General features: G+C 48.0%; 1 protein-coding gene across 2 annotated transcripts in view; it reads left to right on the top strand.

Moving 5' to 3' along the window:
* Nucleotides 1-18,354, top strand: part of SEC14L5 (SEC14 like lipid binding 5) — a 792,673-nt gene that overhangs the window by 375,886 nt on the left and 398,433 nt on the right. For both annotated transcript variants that reach the window (XM_078664277.1, XM_078664278.1), the window contains exons 5-6: nucleotides 3,162-3,290; nucleotides 3,707-3,866. In XM_078664277.1, coding sequence (XP_078520403.1) covers nucleotides 3,162-3,290; nucleotides 3,707-3,866 — 289 coding nt within the window. The remainder of the gene's footprint in view (nucleotides 1-3,161; nucleotides 3,291-3,706; nucleotides 3,867-18,354) is intronic.

The following is an 18,354-nucleotide window of genomic DNA, read 5'->3' as shown; positions in this document are numbered from 1 at the left end:
GGAGATTAGGCAGACAAGTTCAGCATGACCACGGCCGAATAGCGGCGGCGCCGTAAGAGGCCAAGCTACCACGCTGCGGCAGCAATGAAAACACGATGTGGACGTCTGCTAGTGCTGTCGGTTGGTCAGCTCTTTGTAGTACTAAATTGGAGTGGGATTTTTCTTGTGTTGTGTTTTCATATTATTACTGTTTGAAGTACTGCATAAATACTTTACACAGTGACACTAAGCCTGACTGCTCTGTGCAAAGCTACTGGAGGGTTGAGCACAGGTTAATTTGAGGTTTGCTTGTGCCTCACCCCGACAAGGACTGTGGTTGCTGCTTGAGTAGGTTCTTATGGCCCTCAATCAGTAATCCAATTTTTTGCACTCTGCAAGGAAAGACTTTGGGACTTTGTCTCCAGCTGACCCCTAGGTTTAGGATGATGCTGGAACCCTTATGCCCCAAGGAACAGAGGAGGAAATGGACCCGCTGGGTGACCCTGGATGGTTGCCCTGAACCTTTTGTATACCGGCCCATGACTCTGCTGCGAACACACAAGTGCCCTGCAGTTTAACCAGGAGGTCTTGTGGCCTGATGAGGGAAGCAGGGTGGGTACTCTGTGCTTGCATGGGGGTGATACAATGCTTCAAGCAGAAGAGAGCTTCAGGACTGCAGGCATAGGACAGGTATGGCATAGGAAGCAGAAAATCAATCTCCCTGTTCAAAACACTCTTTTAGAGATCAGCAATCCTGGAGACTCCTGGTGGCTAGGGCTGACCACCAGAAGCAAAATGAGCCCACAATTGAGCAAACAGTCCCTACAAGGTCCAAGATACTTCTGGTCCCCTGTAACATCTTCAAATTACCCCTGTGGGATAGGGAACAGGGGTCAGTGCAGCATTAATTAATTACTGTCCCTAAGAAAGTTGCATGCATTCAACCACCTTCCCTAGATTGCTTTTGCCTATGGGGATCCCTGCACCCGAGCCCTGATGCAAGAATGCTGTCCTGGGGACCACCACTCCCTTGGGACAGAAAGGCATGACCTGGAGCGCCCATGCTGTCTTACAAATGCTGTTTCCGGGAAGGCCTGAGTCCTGGGAGTGGTAAAGAGCAGCTCCTCCATTTCTGGTGTCCATATCTGGCGGAGAAGAGGGTCCGCAGCAGCAGCACCCCACCCAAGCATCAAGTGGACGGGAGGGAAGGCACACCAGCTGCAGCCAGCTCCAGCATGGTGCAACCAAAGAGTGCTGCTTGGGGAACCGACAGGAGCCATGGGCGCCTTGGGCTACCCCTGCACCCTCCAACTGAAGCAAGAGCTGAGGGTGCATAACGTAAGACAGAGGCACCTACATATAAAACATGATGGTGCAAGGCCATATACTTACGGTACGCCTCTCTGCCCATGGCAGAATACCACAGTTTAATTATTCATGGGCCAAGCATGGTGCGCTCCATAATCCCCAGCAAGGGTATGCACAAACCGTTTTTGAGAGGGCTGCAGGATGTGCAGTAATACCCCCACCACTGTGGAATGTTTTAAAAACAAACTCTACTTCTCCAGGACATTAAATACCTGACCCCGGGAGAGGTTGCCAGAGGAAGTGAAGTGCAGGTACTTCTATTGTTTGGCTCTATGACTGCAGTAGAAGTCTAATTAAAGTAAGAGAAGGATTCTGAGACACACGTTGAATGCACTGCTTCACTCACCGGGGTAACGGATAACAATGCAAACTTTAACAGTGCAATGAAAAAAAAATATTGTGCATTTCTACTATCTCCTATGACTTCAGGGGTTTTACATTGGTGAATTACAACATAGGTTTGCTTTTATTGATGTGGTGACACCCTGACAAAGCCAATTGGACTGCCTTATTGATAGTGATCCCCTTTAATTGTGATGTTGGGATCCAGTGTTTATAGGGTTCAGGACCCAATAGGGACTAACGTGTTATGAAGTTGTCGCCAAGGGTATTGCCAGCTACCTAATTGATTGTATATATTTGTAATTTAATATGTAGTATTCAGTAATATATGTGCAATGGAGGTACTTTGCCTTTTTAAAAGACAAAACACTGACTGACAATGACTTATTCAGTGGTATTGTGTACAAGCGAGCTAGGAATAATAAACCACTCCATCTCCCTGTGAGTAGGCCTTGTACTACTCCATTTAGCTACCCTCAGGGTGTGAAGTGCTACACTGAGGTACTGTGTTCCCAGTAAAAAGACAATTTCAGACTCTTTCCAAGTGAAGGGCTCACATCCTTCAGAACTAATAACTCAATTTCTTGTAAGTAGTTGTCAGCATTTGTGGCCATGCAACAAAGACGTTATTCAACCGAATCCATCTGGGATTGGCACGGGATACTCACATAGACAAGAACCAGCTTGGGCCTCTTTTATAAGGCCCTTCTGTCACCTTTGGGTCACTTTTTGTGACATTGCAGTGACGTAAAAAAAATTCAATTACCAAGCTGCGCCATATTTACGAAGTAACGCATCTAGGCAGATGCATCACTTTGTAAACCCCTGCTCTACATTATACCTGTGACAGGTATAATGTATGCAGGGTGGGTATTACGACGCAGGAAAGCCATGTAGAAGTGACTCAGTGAAATCTATGAGATTTCACTGCAACATGTCTTTGGCCTCACTGTGTCAGATCCTTACCCCTGCTTGAAGCAGGCGTAAGAGGTGACACAGGGCGTTTCACAAGGGGCTTGCCCTATGTGAATAAACACATTGCTGGAGTTGCATCTGTTTTCAGACACACTCCAGCAATGCGCCATTTATGAGCCTACAAATACATCAGGAATACTTGCAACATGGAGTGCCGTACAGTAAATACAGCACATCCATGGAGTCGCAAGGATGGCGCTTTGAAAAGTGTTGCATCGCTGTTTTCACGCAGCGGTGCAACACTTTTCATAAATAAGGCCCTGATATGGCCAAAATGGCAGATTCCTTTAATATTGACTATCTATAATCAGAGGGGCATGGGCTGCCTCTTGTTGAATGAAAATGTGCTTTTCTGTTCCTACTCCAGAATGACATGCTGGATTAAGCTTATACAAACATTCTTTAGAGTATTACCGGTTTGGTCATTTGATTTACCTAGCCCTCCCAAATGTTGAGCATTGTTTTACGTTTTCTTTGTCCTCTTTTGCTTGCTATAGGTTCACCCTGAGAATGAGGAATGGACGTGCTTCGAGCAGTCAGCATCACTTGACGTCAAGTCTTTCTTTGGCATTGAAGGCACAGTGGAAAAAATTGCTATGAAGCAGTACACGGCCAACATCAAAAGGGTAAGCAATGGAGTCATGGCAGCTGGGCCTATGTACCCTAGTTCGTCTTTCTATCCACGTTTATCAGCTCAACCACTTAGATAGTATGAGATGGTCTCCACACAGGAATCAAATAATCCACACACCTGGGATTGATTAAGAAGAACATATATATGCACATTTTATGGGAATTATATATATATCTATTCTCCTCCTTTCTTTCCAGTTCCATTCAATTGTTGTCCATTTTATAGTGTCCATTGGCTCGTGCCTCTTCTTGCTCCATCCCTTTTTATTGTACCCTGCTGTACCCCATCTCCAAGAGCCCCTTTCTCTGTGCCCCATCTCTATGTACGTTCATGCTGTGCCCCTTCCCTCTGTCCCATCATTCTGTCCTCCTTCCTATGAGTTATCAGTGGATTGTGTTCTTGTTGCAGGGTAAGGAAGTGATTGAGCATTACTTGACCGAGCTCATCACTCAAGGCATCACATACATCCCCCGATGGGCACCATGTTCCCCCAAAAATTGGAAGGATGGCTTAGTCACGACAAGGAGAGGGGTCTCACTGTCAGAATTCGGGGCACCAGCCCAACATGGTAAGTGTCATGCAAATGCAAAGGCTTCTAAAGTCCAGTACATGCAAACTAAAATCACCTCTTGATGCGACTTTGAAAGGGGCCTTTCTAGTTTATTCCTAGACGCCAGGTAACTTCCTTGTGAGCGAATGTGAGTTGGGAGCTTTTGAAAGAGAGATGCTAGGGGACTTCGGCCTCGCAGAGGCTGATTGCTAGCTCAGTTGTGATAAATGCTGCTTGATGTATGGGTGCGTTAGGGTTTGCTTCAGTACGGAAAAATGCTGGTTGCTGTTTTGGGCTTATTTGAGACTCTGGCATTGCCTAATTGTGACTTATTTGTCCTTATCTGCCAGACAAATTTGATATCTATCTTGGCAGGGATAATTGCTGCTCCTGGTTTTGCTCTATAGTTTTCAATCTTGTCAGTGTCTAGCTGTGGTGTTAGATTAGAGATTGTTTGCTGTCAGATAAGTTTGAGAATGGCAAAAGGCTAATTGCGGGGAAACATTTTCTTGAGGCTGCTTGCTACCCCAATTTTACTTGAGCCTGGCAGGTGTTGGTTTGTACCGGCTAGGCACATTGAATCTCGAAGAGGCTGGGTGCTGCTAGTACTTCATGACACTTACACAGGGCAGCTGTTGGAAGGGTGGTTTATTAATCCTGCAAACCTGGGGCCTCATTTATGAGAAATGACGCATCGCTGCATGAAAGCAGTGATGCGTCACTTCTCAGTGCGCACTCCTTGCGACATGATTGATGCGTCATATTTACAGTATGACGCATCATGTCGCAAGGAGTTACAGATACGTCAGTATTTCTGACGTATCTGTAAGCGCAAAAGTCACGCCTTGCTGGAGTGTGTCACAAAAGTGACGCAACTCCAGCAATGTGTCCTTTCACATGGGGAAAGCCCCATGTGAAAGGGCTTGCGTCAGTCTTACGCCTGCTGTGAGGCAGGCGCAAGATTTTGACGCAACAGAGTCCTAAAAGTGACGCAGTGAAATCTCATAGATTTCACTGCGTCACTATTACGAGGCTTTTTGCGGGGGAGCACCCCCTCTGCATACATTATACTTAACGCAGGTATAATGTAGCGCAGGGGTTTACAAAGTGACGCATCTGCTTAGATGCGTCACTTTGTAAATAGTGCGCAACAGGAGGCATGTTTTCGCCACCGATGCGTCACAAAAAGTGACGCATCGGAAGCGTAAAACTGACGCAAGGCCTCATAAATGAGGCCCCTGGGGTTCACTGGTTTGACTTATTAAAGCTGTCTGAAGCAAATTGCTGAAAGTGGGTTTCATTGAGCTTTTAGCAGCTGGCGGCTGACATAGGATTCCATTAATCTGGTAAAGTTCTGTGGCTTCCGGCATGATTTATGGAACGGAGCTGAGACAAGGTTTATTGATCATTGTAAGGTTTATTTAGGCCTCTTAGATGCTGAGTGATGGTGGTGGAGTTTTACAATTCTGGTAGAGTCTTGTTCCTCTGCCAGGCTTTCTTGAACCCAAAATGGGCTGGTTGCTTCTGGTGTGATTTCTTAATCCTAGCAGCATACCAATACTTCGTATGCTTTTACTACGAAGTTTTTACTTCAGAAATACTATTAGTACGCAAGTTTTTATTGCGCATGCTTTTAGTTTGCAACTGCTTTGAAATGTAATTAAAAGGCTTTTTGTCGCATTAAAATATATCGCATACATATACAACGCATTTTTTGCTCGTTTTTATTATGAATTATTTGAAATAATAACTTACCCCCTGGGACCGGAAGCCAGGGAAATTAGGGTTTTGGAAGGGGGCGGGGGGGTTCAACATACTTAATTTATCTCTTCTTTTCTCGTGTTTCTTAACAGCCAAACTCCCGACTTCGTCCATTCTTCTTGCTACTTTTTTTTCTTTAACTAATTTTTTACTTTAATACACCTTACTAATACAACTTTCCTCCCTCCACTTTCCTTCTATCATGCATTCCCACGACAAACAAATAAATATTTCTTGCCAAGGAGGTAAGAATGACATTCTTACCTCCTTGAGTCTATGTTCTTGAATGTTCATAAAAATAGAAATAGGACTTGACTTGCTGCATGCCAGTGAATTCTGAATATGCCTGTTTTTTTATTTACTCCCCATAATCACAACTCCGACACCCACGACCACGCACATAACCTGGGATTCATCCTCGATTCAAAACTCTCCATGACCAAGCTAGTCAGACCATCTCATCCTCCTGTTACATCACCCTCCGCATGCTCCAAAAGATCTACAAGTGGATCCCCACTGACACAAGAAGAACGGTCATCCAGGCCCTCGTCCACACCAAACTGGACTACGGAAACGCCCTCTTCGGAGAAGCCCCGGCCAAACTGTTAAAACAACTGCAACGCATACAGAACGCCTCTGCACGCCTGATCCTCGACATCCCTCGCCACAGCCACATCACACCCCACCTGAGAGACCTGCACTGGCTGCCCGTCAACAAGAGGATCACCTTCAAGCACCTCACCCACGCACACAAGGTACTCAACAACACCGTACTAGCATACCTCAACAAACGACTCACCTTCTACACCCCTAACCGCCAGCTCCACTCCGCAGACCTCGCCCTCACCACCGTCCCCCGCATCCGAAGAGCGACCACCGGCGGCAGATCATTCTCCTACCTCGCCGCCAATTCCTGGAACACCCTCCCCAAACTCCAATGGCAGACTGAAGACCTATTAACCTTCAGGAGACTACTCAAGACCTGGCTATTCGAGCAATAGCAGCACACCCCCCCAGCATCTTGAGACCCTTGCGGGTGAGTAGCGCGCTTTACAAATGTGTTGATTGATTGATCGATTGATCGATTGATTGATTGATCCTTCAGACATCACATTCATTCAGTTAATCGACTAGGTTAATTAATCTTAACCTCAACTCATTCTCCTACCTACGGACCACAGAGAGATAGAGTTCTTTGACTAAGGTAATTTTTTTTCATTGTATTTATCTGTGCAGCTAACTTGCATTTTTCTCTTTTTAATTTTCCCTAACCACTTTTTTTTAACGTGTAATGTAATGCTACTTGCCTGTTAACTTAATCCACAATTTTGTTTTAAATAACTTTATTTTCTGTTTTTCTACATTATATCACAAACAATATGATTGCTCACTATCGTTATCTACATCAGCTTCACATTTTAACTTAGTGACAAAGGACAAGGGCAAGTATGCCTTAGGCCAGTCAGTAAACAACTTTGAGACAAATGTATTTTTAATAATTTGTGATGTCCGTCCCAGTAGCCCGCCCGTCTTGTAAACTGAGTGACTATCTCTTTCTATCCACCCCTCAGTCTCTCCCACAAGAACATATTGTCAGTGTTATCATATTCCCTGTTCTAGCTGCGAGTCAGACACTCTTAAAGTAATTATAGTTGCCTAGTAATGGTATCTTGCGAAGTAATGGTACCTATTAATTGTAACTGCAAAGTAAAAGATGCTAACAAAAGGTAATTCGAAGTAGAGACCGCGTAGTAATGGTAGTTTACCCTTTGTCCTGATCATTGTTAAGTCAGGTTCAATTATATTCCCTGGTCCATGGAAGTCTATATTTGTTGATTTGCACAAAGGACCTTCCAACTCTATGTACGAATTTAGATTTAAACTTCACTAAACAACCTCCAGAAATATTTTGGAATCTATGAAATGAGCCTAAGAGCATACCAGGTGCTGAATATAAGATTTCTGGTAATTCTTTAAAATTATTCCTCAGGATAGAAACACTTACCTTAAATGGTTTTTGTTGGGTGGGGAATGTCCCCTTCTTGGTACGTGTGTGCTCCCTTGAATACCCGATTGCCTGTGTATCTGGTATCCTGACTTCTATTTTAGCTCTAGCATGACAGTTATTTGGGCACAGGAACCTAGGCCTGCCACAGACTATGCCTGGTTGATGACCTGTCCTGTGATCTGGAGGGGCGCACCAAGAGTGTCCTTATAATGGACAGCGGACTACCCTGTCCTGTAGAGTAGTACATTAAGCAGTGGTGGCAGTAAACCATGTTTCAAAATTAATATTTTGACCAGACCTTTTATCTGTGTCACTAAATGTTGTGTAAAATTCACTGTTATGTGAATGCCTAGAACCTTGCGCTGACATTTGATTTATACATCAAGTTCGGGTGCATGTGTAGTATACATGTAGTACATGTGCAATAGCAAGACTTGCTAGAGTCTGAGAGCCTCATTTAAGAGGCCCCTTGCTTCACCAGAACGTCACTTCTTGCGACGTTCCGTGGCGCAGGAGCCTGCTTCATATTTTTACGAGGCAGCAGTATGACACTTTTTTTGGCTTAATGCTGCCTCATAAATATTGTTCCCTTTAATGCAGTTTTCTGCAATAAAGGGGCGCACAAAGGGGGCGTGGCTTGACCAAGCACCAAGATGGCAGCTTGGTTGAGGAGCTCCTGATTGGCCACACTGACTTAAATGCCTTGCCGTCCCCCTGGGGTGCAGTCCTCGCTGCTGTAATCCAGGAGTCGCTGACCTCGGGCGGTGTGAGCAGAGGCAGGTGGCAGCATCAGGAGTGGGATTGTGTGTTTCAGGGGGCCCGTGACGGTGGCCGCCTGAAGTGGCCTCCGGAGGTCCCGTGGCATCAGGGGCTGCAGGTGAGCCTGGAGGCGGGGCTGCTGCAGCGCAGTGCGGCCTCCCTGTACAACTGAGGCCGGAGATTTCAGGCCTGCATGGAGCAGATGCCGGTCCATTTCCACTGAGTCCCCTGGACAGAGCCTGGGCAGTGAGTAGCACTCCGGTTTTCTCCCCAAGGCTGCTGCTGATCTAGCTATGCGCCTGGCTGGTATGCCGGTTCAGAATCCTGTCTCCTGCGTGCCACTGCGCCCTGCTGAGGTAGGCTCCTCTATGGGCTACGTGGCAGACTCTGAGCACCGAGAGGCATGATCATACAGCAGAGACCCAACTGGACCTATGTCAGGACATTATCTCCCTGGTGATTGAGCTAGCGGCATCATGAGCGCGCCGTGCTCTAGTTCCAGGTCCTTCCATGGCGCTTGTCGGCGGTGAGTGCTCATCAACACATTCCACATTATTAACTCCATTGGTGCAGCTGCGGGTGGCTGGGCCCCACATAGCAGATCCATTGTGACCTATACTGTGGCTTCACGACTGCCCCACCCAGCGGCCATCCCACACTCGCCTTCCTGGCTGTTGACACTTCTGACTGCAGCCAACCATGTCCTGCCTCACCATGGGTCGGGGGGACCCCAGGCAGCGGCAACTGCCGTTTGAGCCCACTAAGACTCCCAGGCGGGAGGGCGGCAACGCCGCTGGATGCGGAGACCCCCAGGCCAGCGCAGATCCACCTGATGGGGAACAGTCACATATGGAGTGACCGGTGGCAGCATAATGGCAGAGCTATGTCCTGGTTTTTCTGCCATCGACGCACACTTCAACACCCTGGTGGCACGCCTTGATACCATGCACAGAAGCCTGGAGACCGCTAAAAAGCGCATTTCCGCAGAGGTAGATGCACAGACAACCATGAACAAGCGTCTGGAACATATGGAACCCCTCCACAAGCGACAGCGTCCAAGGCGGAGAACCTGGAGGTAAGGTCGCCCCACAACAACCTGTGCATTTCCGGGGTGGCCGAGTCCACCAACACGGGTCCTATAGAGTCCTACGTGGAACGACTGCTCACAGACCTCTTTGGAAGGGATGCTTTCTCTGGAATATTCGCAGTTGAGTGGGCGTGTCGCTCGCTTGCTCCTAGTTCAGCTCCCGGTGCCCTGTGTACAACTATTGCACAGCACCTTAATTACCACGACAGGCATGGGCCCTTCATAAAGCCAGAGACATTGTGGATCTACAATATCAAGAAATGTTGTTGTCATTGTATCCTGATTTCACGCTGGTGATGCAAGAGGCTAGGTGCAAGTTCCAAGAAATTAAGCAGATGTTGAAGGGAGACAACGTTCGCTATGCCATGCTGTATAAGGCGCGTCATTGCGTCCAGACTGATGGGAAGACACACATATCTGACATTCCTGTGGATGCTACTAATTTCTGGAAACAATGCAAATTGAACACTACTCTTCCCCCGGGAAATAAGAACTCAGCTTTATGCCTCCGCGCGGGTACTTGTCACAGACTAGCTTGGAACGAGTTGACGAGATGTAATATCCTTCGTTGATGTCATGTTGCTCTCCGTTTTTCTCAAATTGCAGTTTTGTACAGTTATCGCAAGATTCATATTATGTTTAGTGGCCCGCTCCAGGCGTTGCCTTCCCCCTAGGAGATGTCCTATATGGTTAATTATGGGGAATGGGTATTCACTGGATACATGTTGGGGGGTTATCCGATCTGGGTTGGAGAGGGGGGGGATGTTTTGTTGTGATTTTTAAGTTTGCCTCGAAAATGCAGGAACCCTGTAATCCTGTTACCAAGTGTGCTATGCTTTATGTACTGACTTTATTACAAATTTGCTGCCACTACTCCTGAGTCAGAGTTGAGGGGAGAGGCGGGTGAATGGAATTGCGCTGCATGATATGGAATGTACGGGGCTTATTGAATCCTCGACAATGGAGGCAGGTCTTGGCCTACCGAACTCGACACAAGGCACATATAGCGATGGTGCAGGAGACACGCTACGCACCACTTTCTGATAATCGTTTTGCAGCTGACTGGGGTGTCAACAGATTCTTTGCAAGTTACAGTACCAATCCCAGTGAGGTGTGCATTTTGAATCATAAAACACTACCCCTCCAGCTTCACACGGTCGTTAAAGACCCCGAGGGAAGATACTCGTTGGTGACGGGTAGCCTTTCTGTGAAACAGATACTCATAATGAATGTCTATGCCCCTAATGTTGATACACCCCTTTTTTTCTTCTGACTTATCTTCTCACATTTCTGGCATTCCCATTGATCCTTTAATATTGGTGGGGACGTCAATTTGACCTTGCAGCCTGTCTCCGACTCCACTGGTGCAGGCCGTATTACTATACCACATTTTGCAGATGAACTTTGACACCTGTTGCAACAGTACTTACTGACCGATACTTGGCGGCACCAACACCCGACCGATACAGAGTACTCTTTTTACTCTGTGCCGCACGGTATGTGGTATCATATAGATCACTGGTATTTAACTCCTGGTCTCTTGATAAATTCGCAGGCAACAGACTATTTGCCCCTCACGCTGTACAACCACTCACCGGTAATGCTGACAATGACACTGCCTAGTATTGCCCGTCCACATAGATTATGGTGGTTACCGGCGGATGCACTGCTCAATGCAGTATTTGATAGCGAAGTGAGAGAGGCAATTGTTAAATACTTCAGGATCAACACTGGCTCAGCATCCCAATATGCTACTTTATGGTAAGCATTTAAAGTACATATTCGCAGTATTTGTATTACTAAACAGGCGGGTGTTCTGCATGTTATACATCGAGCCCTAGATGCAGTGGAGATGGTGCAGAAGGAGTTTGGCACTCAGGCGGCCTCGGGGAGTTCTCCACCTCCACTGCACCAGTGCGCAAAGCTTCTGGAGGAGTTCCGGGAACTCACTACTCGTGAAACGGCTTATATGGGGAAATACACTTGTGCCCTGGTGTATGGGGAGGGGGACAGACTGGGGCGGACCCTAGCTAGACTGCTCAGGCCCCGGCAGCAGGCCACATACATCACACAACTGCAACCGGACGATGGAACCCAGGTCACTCAGGGCGAGGATATACGCACTGCTTTCCTCTCCTACTATCCCTGACTCTATGCGACAAGAGCACCACCGGTTGACCAATCCCTGTCTGACTATTTGAAGGAAAGTGCTATGGTATGAATAAAGGGTGGTGATCAGCAATTTGTAGCTTCTCCATTGGCATGATTGAGATATTCCTAGCCATAGATGACCTTGATGGATCACATGCCCCTGGTACAGATGGGCTCACAGGCGTCTTCTATAAGACTTACAAAACCTTGCTAGTTCCTCAACTGCTGGAGGTTAATGCTGAGGCTCTTGTGGTGGGTGTGCTCCCCCACTATGTGTGAGGCTATTGTGTCGTTGCTGCTCAAGCCGGGCAAACTGCCTGATAGGTGCGCCTCCTTTAGGCCCCTATTCCTGTTAAACCAAGATTATAAAATCATGGCAAAAGTGCTTGTGACACTTATATCACTCCTAATCAATCATATAATCTCCTCGTTCCAGACAGGATTTGTCACTAACAGATCGACTGCAGTTAATTTGCACACGTTATTCACTGTTATCAACCAGATTAACCCAGAGCTCCAAGCCGCCGTGATCTTGCTCGATGCCGAAAAGGCTTTTGATTCCCTGCAGTGCCCTTTTTTGTATGCGGCACTCAATAAACTGGGGTTTCCTGGTAATATTAGTACCTTAATCCGACTACTGTATACCCAACTGGTGGTGCGCCATAGTCTCAATAGAAATGACTGAACAGTTTCCTCTGTTGCGTGGCACCAGGCAAGGATGTGCTCTCTCCCCATTTTTATTTACAATTGCCATGGATCCTCTAGTCCATCTTTAGGGGGGAATTAAATTTCATCAGGGCCCCCTCCTGGACTTGTTATATGGAGATGACATTCTGCTTTTTGTGCGTGATACGGTTGTCAATCTTTCTCCAATAATACGTGAGGTGATCCGTTTTGGGGCCTACTCTGGAATCATCATTAACTGGGCCAAATCGGAGCTCTTCCAGTTAACCAATACTACCCGGTCCTTTGTGCTTGATTTCCCGCTGCGTTGGTGCGATGAGCCCCCCTAGATATCTTGGTGTTCTACTGCATCGAATATACAACAAACAAGGGGGGTTGGGGTCCAAGGGAATATTTACCGACTCAACAATGCTACTACCCTTATACGTATACAACTACCAACTATAAAGTAGCAAGGGGTCAATGTGGAAAAGAAAAACTTCTGTGTGTGTCTGTCATCAGGTGATCTCTACTGCGAGGAATGAACAGCAAAATCAATCATAGGGTACCCTCTTAGTGCAAAGAGAAATTCCCATCAGGAAACCAACCTGTGCCGCCCTACATCATTTAGGAAGCCTTCTGGCTGCAGGTAGATATTCGTACCCTCTGGAAGATTTGGCCAAGTTCAACCGAATCTATCCGTTCTGTCCCAATGGTGGTGTAATCTAGAACTGAGTAACAGGAGGTACCTGAATAGCAGTGCTTAAAGATGTGAATCATATGTGATAGAAGTGAAGTATGTAAAATTGTGTAATAGAGAGGACAAATTATTTTAATGAACACCTCCTTATTCCCAAAGCTAAAAACAGTGCAAAAAGTAGTATTAACAAATAACTACTAGGATGGAAATGTGGTCGACATGTTTCTGCAGTTTTTTATGGGGCCCACTGGTCTCCTACTGCTTCCTCAGGACCAAATATGCTACTGCTAATATTTGTGAAAATTATATATGAAATGATATACGTGAAATAACAATATTATTGTCACCTGTAATTCTCCTATTTTCAAGATCCCGTTTGTATCCAGGAGTTCAAAACAGTAGACAGACATAAACACAGAGGAGAGAAGAAGTGTATACATATCGTTAGTGACATCTTCTTATCACGAAATTCCTGCCCGCTTGTTGTTAACAGGTCAGGACTGTGTGCTACAGAATAACATGGTACTTGTAATTAATGTAACATGAAAACACTACCTGTGGGGTTTATCAATATACATGAACGGCCACTCACCTATATTGTAGGAGAATGTAGCCCCACCTCACCTGGCCACAGCGCAGGTAAAACGGAGCACCGCTCTGTTCAGGCAAAACAAAAAGAACAGAGTCAAAGGAAGCACCTCAATGCTACATAGCAAGTATCACTGATTAGCGTTTGTCGGAAAACTGTCATGATTTGTATGCATCCATTTCTTAATTAAGTTTCTGTGGGTTCAGCGCCCTCACATACCGTCCGTTACAAGCCCGTGTAGGAAAATTAGGGTTTTTTTTGGACGCTGTGTCTGTGTAGGTAACGCTGCATGTATTAAACCGAAACCGCTGTTATTTGCAAACTGGAATCGGTCACTAGCTCTTAATGACATGTCACGGTTCTGAATAATAACTCAGGAGTCAGAGCCTGTTCAGATAGAATGGTCGTGGATCGTCCGTGCCCAATCCGGGTCTCATGTCTAAAAAGATGTATTTATTATTCCGAATACTCTGTCAAAGACTAGCAGTGCATATAACTGACTAAAATATTAGACCTGCCCTGTTACCGTAATACCAAGTTTACATGTTTACAGCTCGCAAACCTACTTACCTGTCCGTCGGTACCCCGGACGTCCTTCTGGGCTGTCTGTGGGGAGGTACCGACGGGACAGGTAACGGTGATTTTAACGTATCGTGGGATTGGCCCGTGTGTGTATACCATGACGTCATCTCCTAGGGCCTCTGTGAGGATTGGGAATTGTAGTCCATGGAACTCAGTAGTGATTCATATGTATGTGCACTGTCAGATTGCAACGGATTCTATTACAGGACCGGAGGCTTCAGATTATGCTTCTCAAACTTTACTGCATCAACACAGCAGCCAATGAAAATGCAACATTTTCACAGTAAACAATAAATTACTACATTTCCCATGAACACCATGGTTATAGGCACGCCCCCACAGTCCATAAGAACCCCTTGCGTGCATTTCACATCCTCTTTCTTTGCTGCTCAAGCCAGAGTTAAGTGCACCTCCCTTTGGGTTCCCTCACTCTGCTTGTGTTGGGGTTTTCCCTGTGGGGTTTATAAATTGATTGCTGTACCGATTTAAGGGCATTTCGTTGCTTGGTGCGGATAGCTCCGCTTGCTATGTAGTTTCTACTTGTTGGAATGTTTATTTATGCGCTTTGTATGGGTTTCCAGCGAGCGCTGCAGCACTTAGCTCTGACCTTTTGTCGTGAACCACGTTAATGAGCCAGCGAACGGGTTTCCTCCCGCTAGACCTCGCGCTTCAGGAGCGCCGATAGAAACGGTCGTGGACCGGCAGGGGGGCCGCCGCGCATTCCACGGAGCCCGGTACCGGCAGCCTAGAGGCGCGCAGAGGCTTCCCTTGTCAGCCCTGACGCTCAGGCCGGGTGGCTCTCGGTCGACGCGGGCGCCCCAAGCGCTTACCAATTGGGCTGTTTTTCAGTAGTATTGGTAGCGTTTGGGCGGCGCACCTCGCTCGACTCCTCGGCTTTCCAGGAACGCGATTTTCGCGCGTTCAGCACACCGGCAGGACCCCCTGTGAGATCGCCTGCCTAATAGATCGGCTGGCTGTAATAAATTATTGGCCCAGAGGGCGCACACGCTCCAGGGATACAAAGGGCCAAGGTCTTTGACCTCTCTGACTACAGCATTGCTGAGGGGGTTTGGGAAACGTTGCCTTCATTTATTTGATTTGTGTGCTTGGGCTGACCCCCCCCCCAATACCCCATTACACCCAGTGTGCTTTTGGACTGTTCTACAGTGTGTGTGCCTTCACCATGGAAGGTTGGGTGAAATATACAGATGAGGAATACAATGATGGGGAGGAACTTATGGATGGACAGCAGGAGGCTGTCCTTGAGGATAATATTGTAGAAGCGTTGGATGCCTCGGTCCAAGCTTCAGTGGTTAAAGCTATGGAGACGAAAGTCCCCCAGACTGTGCAGCAAGCACTTGCAGTGGCTCTGCGTCCTATCCGCAAACAGCTGGAGGGGTTTGCCAAACGTCACGGTTATGAAGGGAAGAAGAAGCAGAAGTAAGCAGCCACTTCTTCCGCGACGGGCTCGGCAGATAACACTCAGTGGCCGCACGCTCACTCATTGGCCGCTCTGCCGCCGAAGGGGTCGTATGAGGCCCAATATGTGGGTGGTAAGGCCAAGGCTAAACGCCCTATCCCTGTGGACACCGACACTACCACCACTAATACGGACACAGGAACCGATACTGATACCTCGGAGGAGCACCCTCCTCCTCCTAAGAAGGCCAAAGTAGATCCAAAGTCGACGGAGGATAAGATTAAGACCTTCAGCTTTGACCCTTCGGAGATAATCCACCCCCGGTCTTCGGACTGGATCCCGCCTCCGGCGGTCTCTGAGTATTTACACGAGAATCTTCGGAAGGGTTTCGGTAGGGAGGTTCGCAATCGCTTGCGGTCAGAATGCCCGCGTCCTGATGTTCCGCACGGCGTTGCGGACACTCCGGAAATTGACGCAAGCATGCTTACTTTCTTGCGAAAGTTCTCTAAGGATCCCAAGAGGGGACTAGACAGGGCTTGGCGGGGCTGCCAAGACAAGATGTTAGACGTCGTGGGGCCCTTGGCAAACATTTTGGAAATGGCCCTGAAGGCCAAAGAAGGTCAGGAGACAGTGGACCCGGATATCTTGGTGGGCTGGGCTCAGCGTGCCATTTGCCTAGTGGGCAACGCCAACTGCGCTATCTCATCGGAGAGGCGCAAATCCCTGCTACTTCGGATGGACAGCAACCTGACAGAGCTTGCGGAAGCGGAACCGGGGCCTCTGGCCGGAGGATTTCTGTTCGGTGACAGGTTTGTTAAGGATGTCACAAAGTACGTCGGTACTTTTACCGCTCTTGACAAGGCTCAAAGCGGAATCAAACGAGCCCTCACTCAGGGGGTTTTCAACAGGGCCGGACGAGGCGGGGGTCGCTCGTCAGGCCGAGGATATCAGCAAGGATCCCAACGTGGAGATTTTGGCCGCAGTCGTGGGGAGTGGGACTCCACCCGCGGAGGCACCTTCTATCCGTCCAAGAGGAGATTCAACCGAGGGCGTTTCCAGTCAGGAAACAATAGAGCGTCCTTCAAATCACACCAAAATTCCGGTGAGTGTCGCAGATGTTTCCCTTCTTCCGTTGGGGGGGCGCACGCAGCATTGCATGGCGCAGTGGCGAGCTTTGACGCAGGATGCGTGGGTGCTGCAGACAGTTCAGGGGTTTCACCTGGAATTCTACTCCCGTCCAGCGCAGGCGTTTCCCCCTCCACCTCTCCATTTTTCCCTACAAGAGCGCAGTTTCATAGGCGAAGAGGTGGAAGAATTACTGAGGAAAGGGGCGATCTCTCGATGCATGGGAGGGCCTCGTGCTTTCCTCAGCAACGTCTTCCTTGTCCAGAAAAAAGGGGGCGGCAGCAGGTTGGTGCTCAACCTCAGGGACTTCAATCAATACTTGAGCTACAACCATTTCAAAATGGAGGGTATTCATCTCCTAGCGGACCTTCTACAGGAAGGAGATTGGTTTGTGCGCCTAGACCTCAAGGATGCTTATCTGTCTATACCGATTTTTCCTCCTCATCGCAGGTTTCTACAATTCATGTGGGGCAACCACTGCTACGAATACTTGGCTCTTCCCTTCGGTCTGTCCTCTGCTCCATGGTGCTTCACAAAGGTGATGAAGCCAGTGGTGGCATTCCTCAGGGAAAGAGGAGTACGACTGATCATCTATCTAGACGATATCCTGCTCATGGCGCAGGATCAAGTCGGTCTTCTGCGACATCTGACCATGACTACGTCCTTGCTCCAAAGCTTGGGTTTTGTAATCAATTTAAAGAAATCGGTGATGGTTCCGACGCAGGCGATAGACTTCTTGGGGTTCATGATCAATTCCCAGACCGCACAACTGTGTCTCCCTCAGGCAAAGCTGCGGGATTTAAAATCAGAGATAAGGAAGTTGTTAGACAAGCAAGTGGTAACCCTCAGGACGCTGGCCAGAGTTGTGGGTATACTGGCATCGTCCATTCAGGCCATTTTTCCGGGGCCGTTGCACTACAGGGCTCTCCAGCGCCTCAAAATCCAGCACCTTCAAAGAGGCCTCTCGTACACCGACTCGGTTCCTCTATCGGAGGAGGTACGAACAGAGCTGCAGTGGTGGCTCAGCCACGTGGATGCCTGGAACGGCAGGGCGATCTTCGGATCCCAGCCGGAGGTAGTGATCGAGTCCGACGCCAGCAGGTGGGGCTGGGGCGCGCGCTGTGGAGAAGTTTCCACAGGCGGCAGATGGTCGGCACAGGAACTAGAGATGCATATAAATTGTTTGGAGCTGCTGGCGGGATCGTTTGCGATTCGCACGTTATCCCCGAGGCAGACATCTTGTTGCATCCTCCTCCGCTTGGACAATGTCTCAGCGGTGAGGTATATCAACAAGTTGGGCGGCACGAGGTCGTCGATGCTGGTTCAGATAGCCAAGGACTTTTGGCACTTCTGTCTCCAGAATCAAATCTCGGTTGTGGCAGAATACATTCCGGGTCAGGCCAATCAAGTAGCGGATTGGAATTCCAGACACTTGAGGGACTACAGCGATTGGAAACTGCTCCCTCGTGTCTTTCAGTGGCTTCAGGAGACGTGGGGACCGTTTCAGACGGACCTTTTTGCCTCCAGGTTGACGTTTCAGATTCGCCGGTTCTTCAGCTGGAGACCGGACCCGTTGGCGATGGCGACGGATGCCTTCCTTCAGGATTGGTCACAGGGGGTTCATTATGCCTTTCCCCCCTTCCTATTGATTCCCAGGGTGA

The sequence above is a fragment of the Lissotriton helveticus genome, chromosome 10 (genome assembly GCF_964261635.1).
Source record: "Lissotriton helveticus chromosome 10, aLisHel1.1, whole genome shotgun sequence".
Taxonomy (NCBI): domain Eukaryota; kingdom Metazoa; phylum Chordata; class Amphibia; order Caudata; family Salamandridae; genus Lissotriton; species Lissotriton helveticus.
Note: the sequence above shows the minus strand (reverse complement) of the source record. Positions and strands in the feature narration are given on the sequence as shown.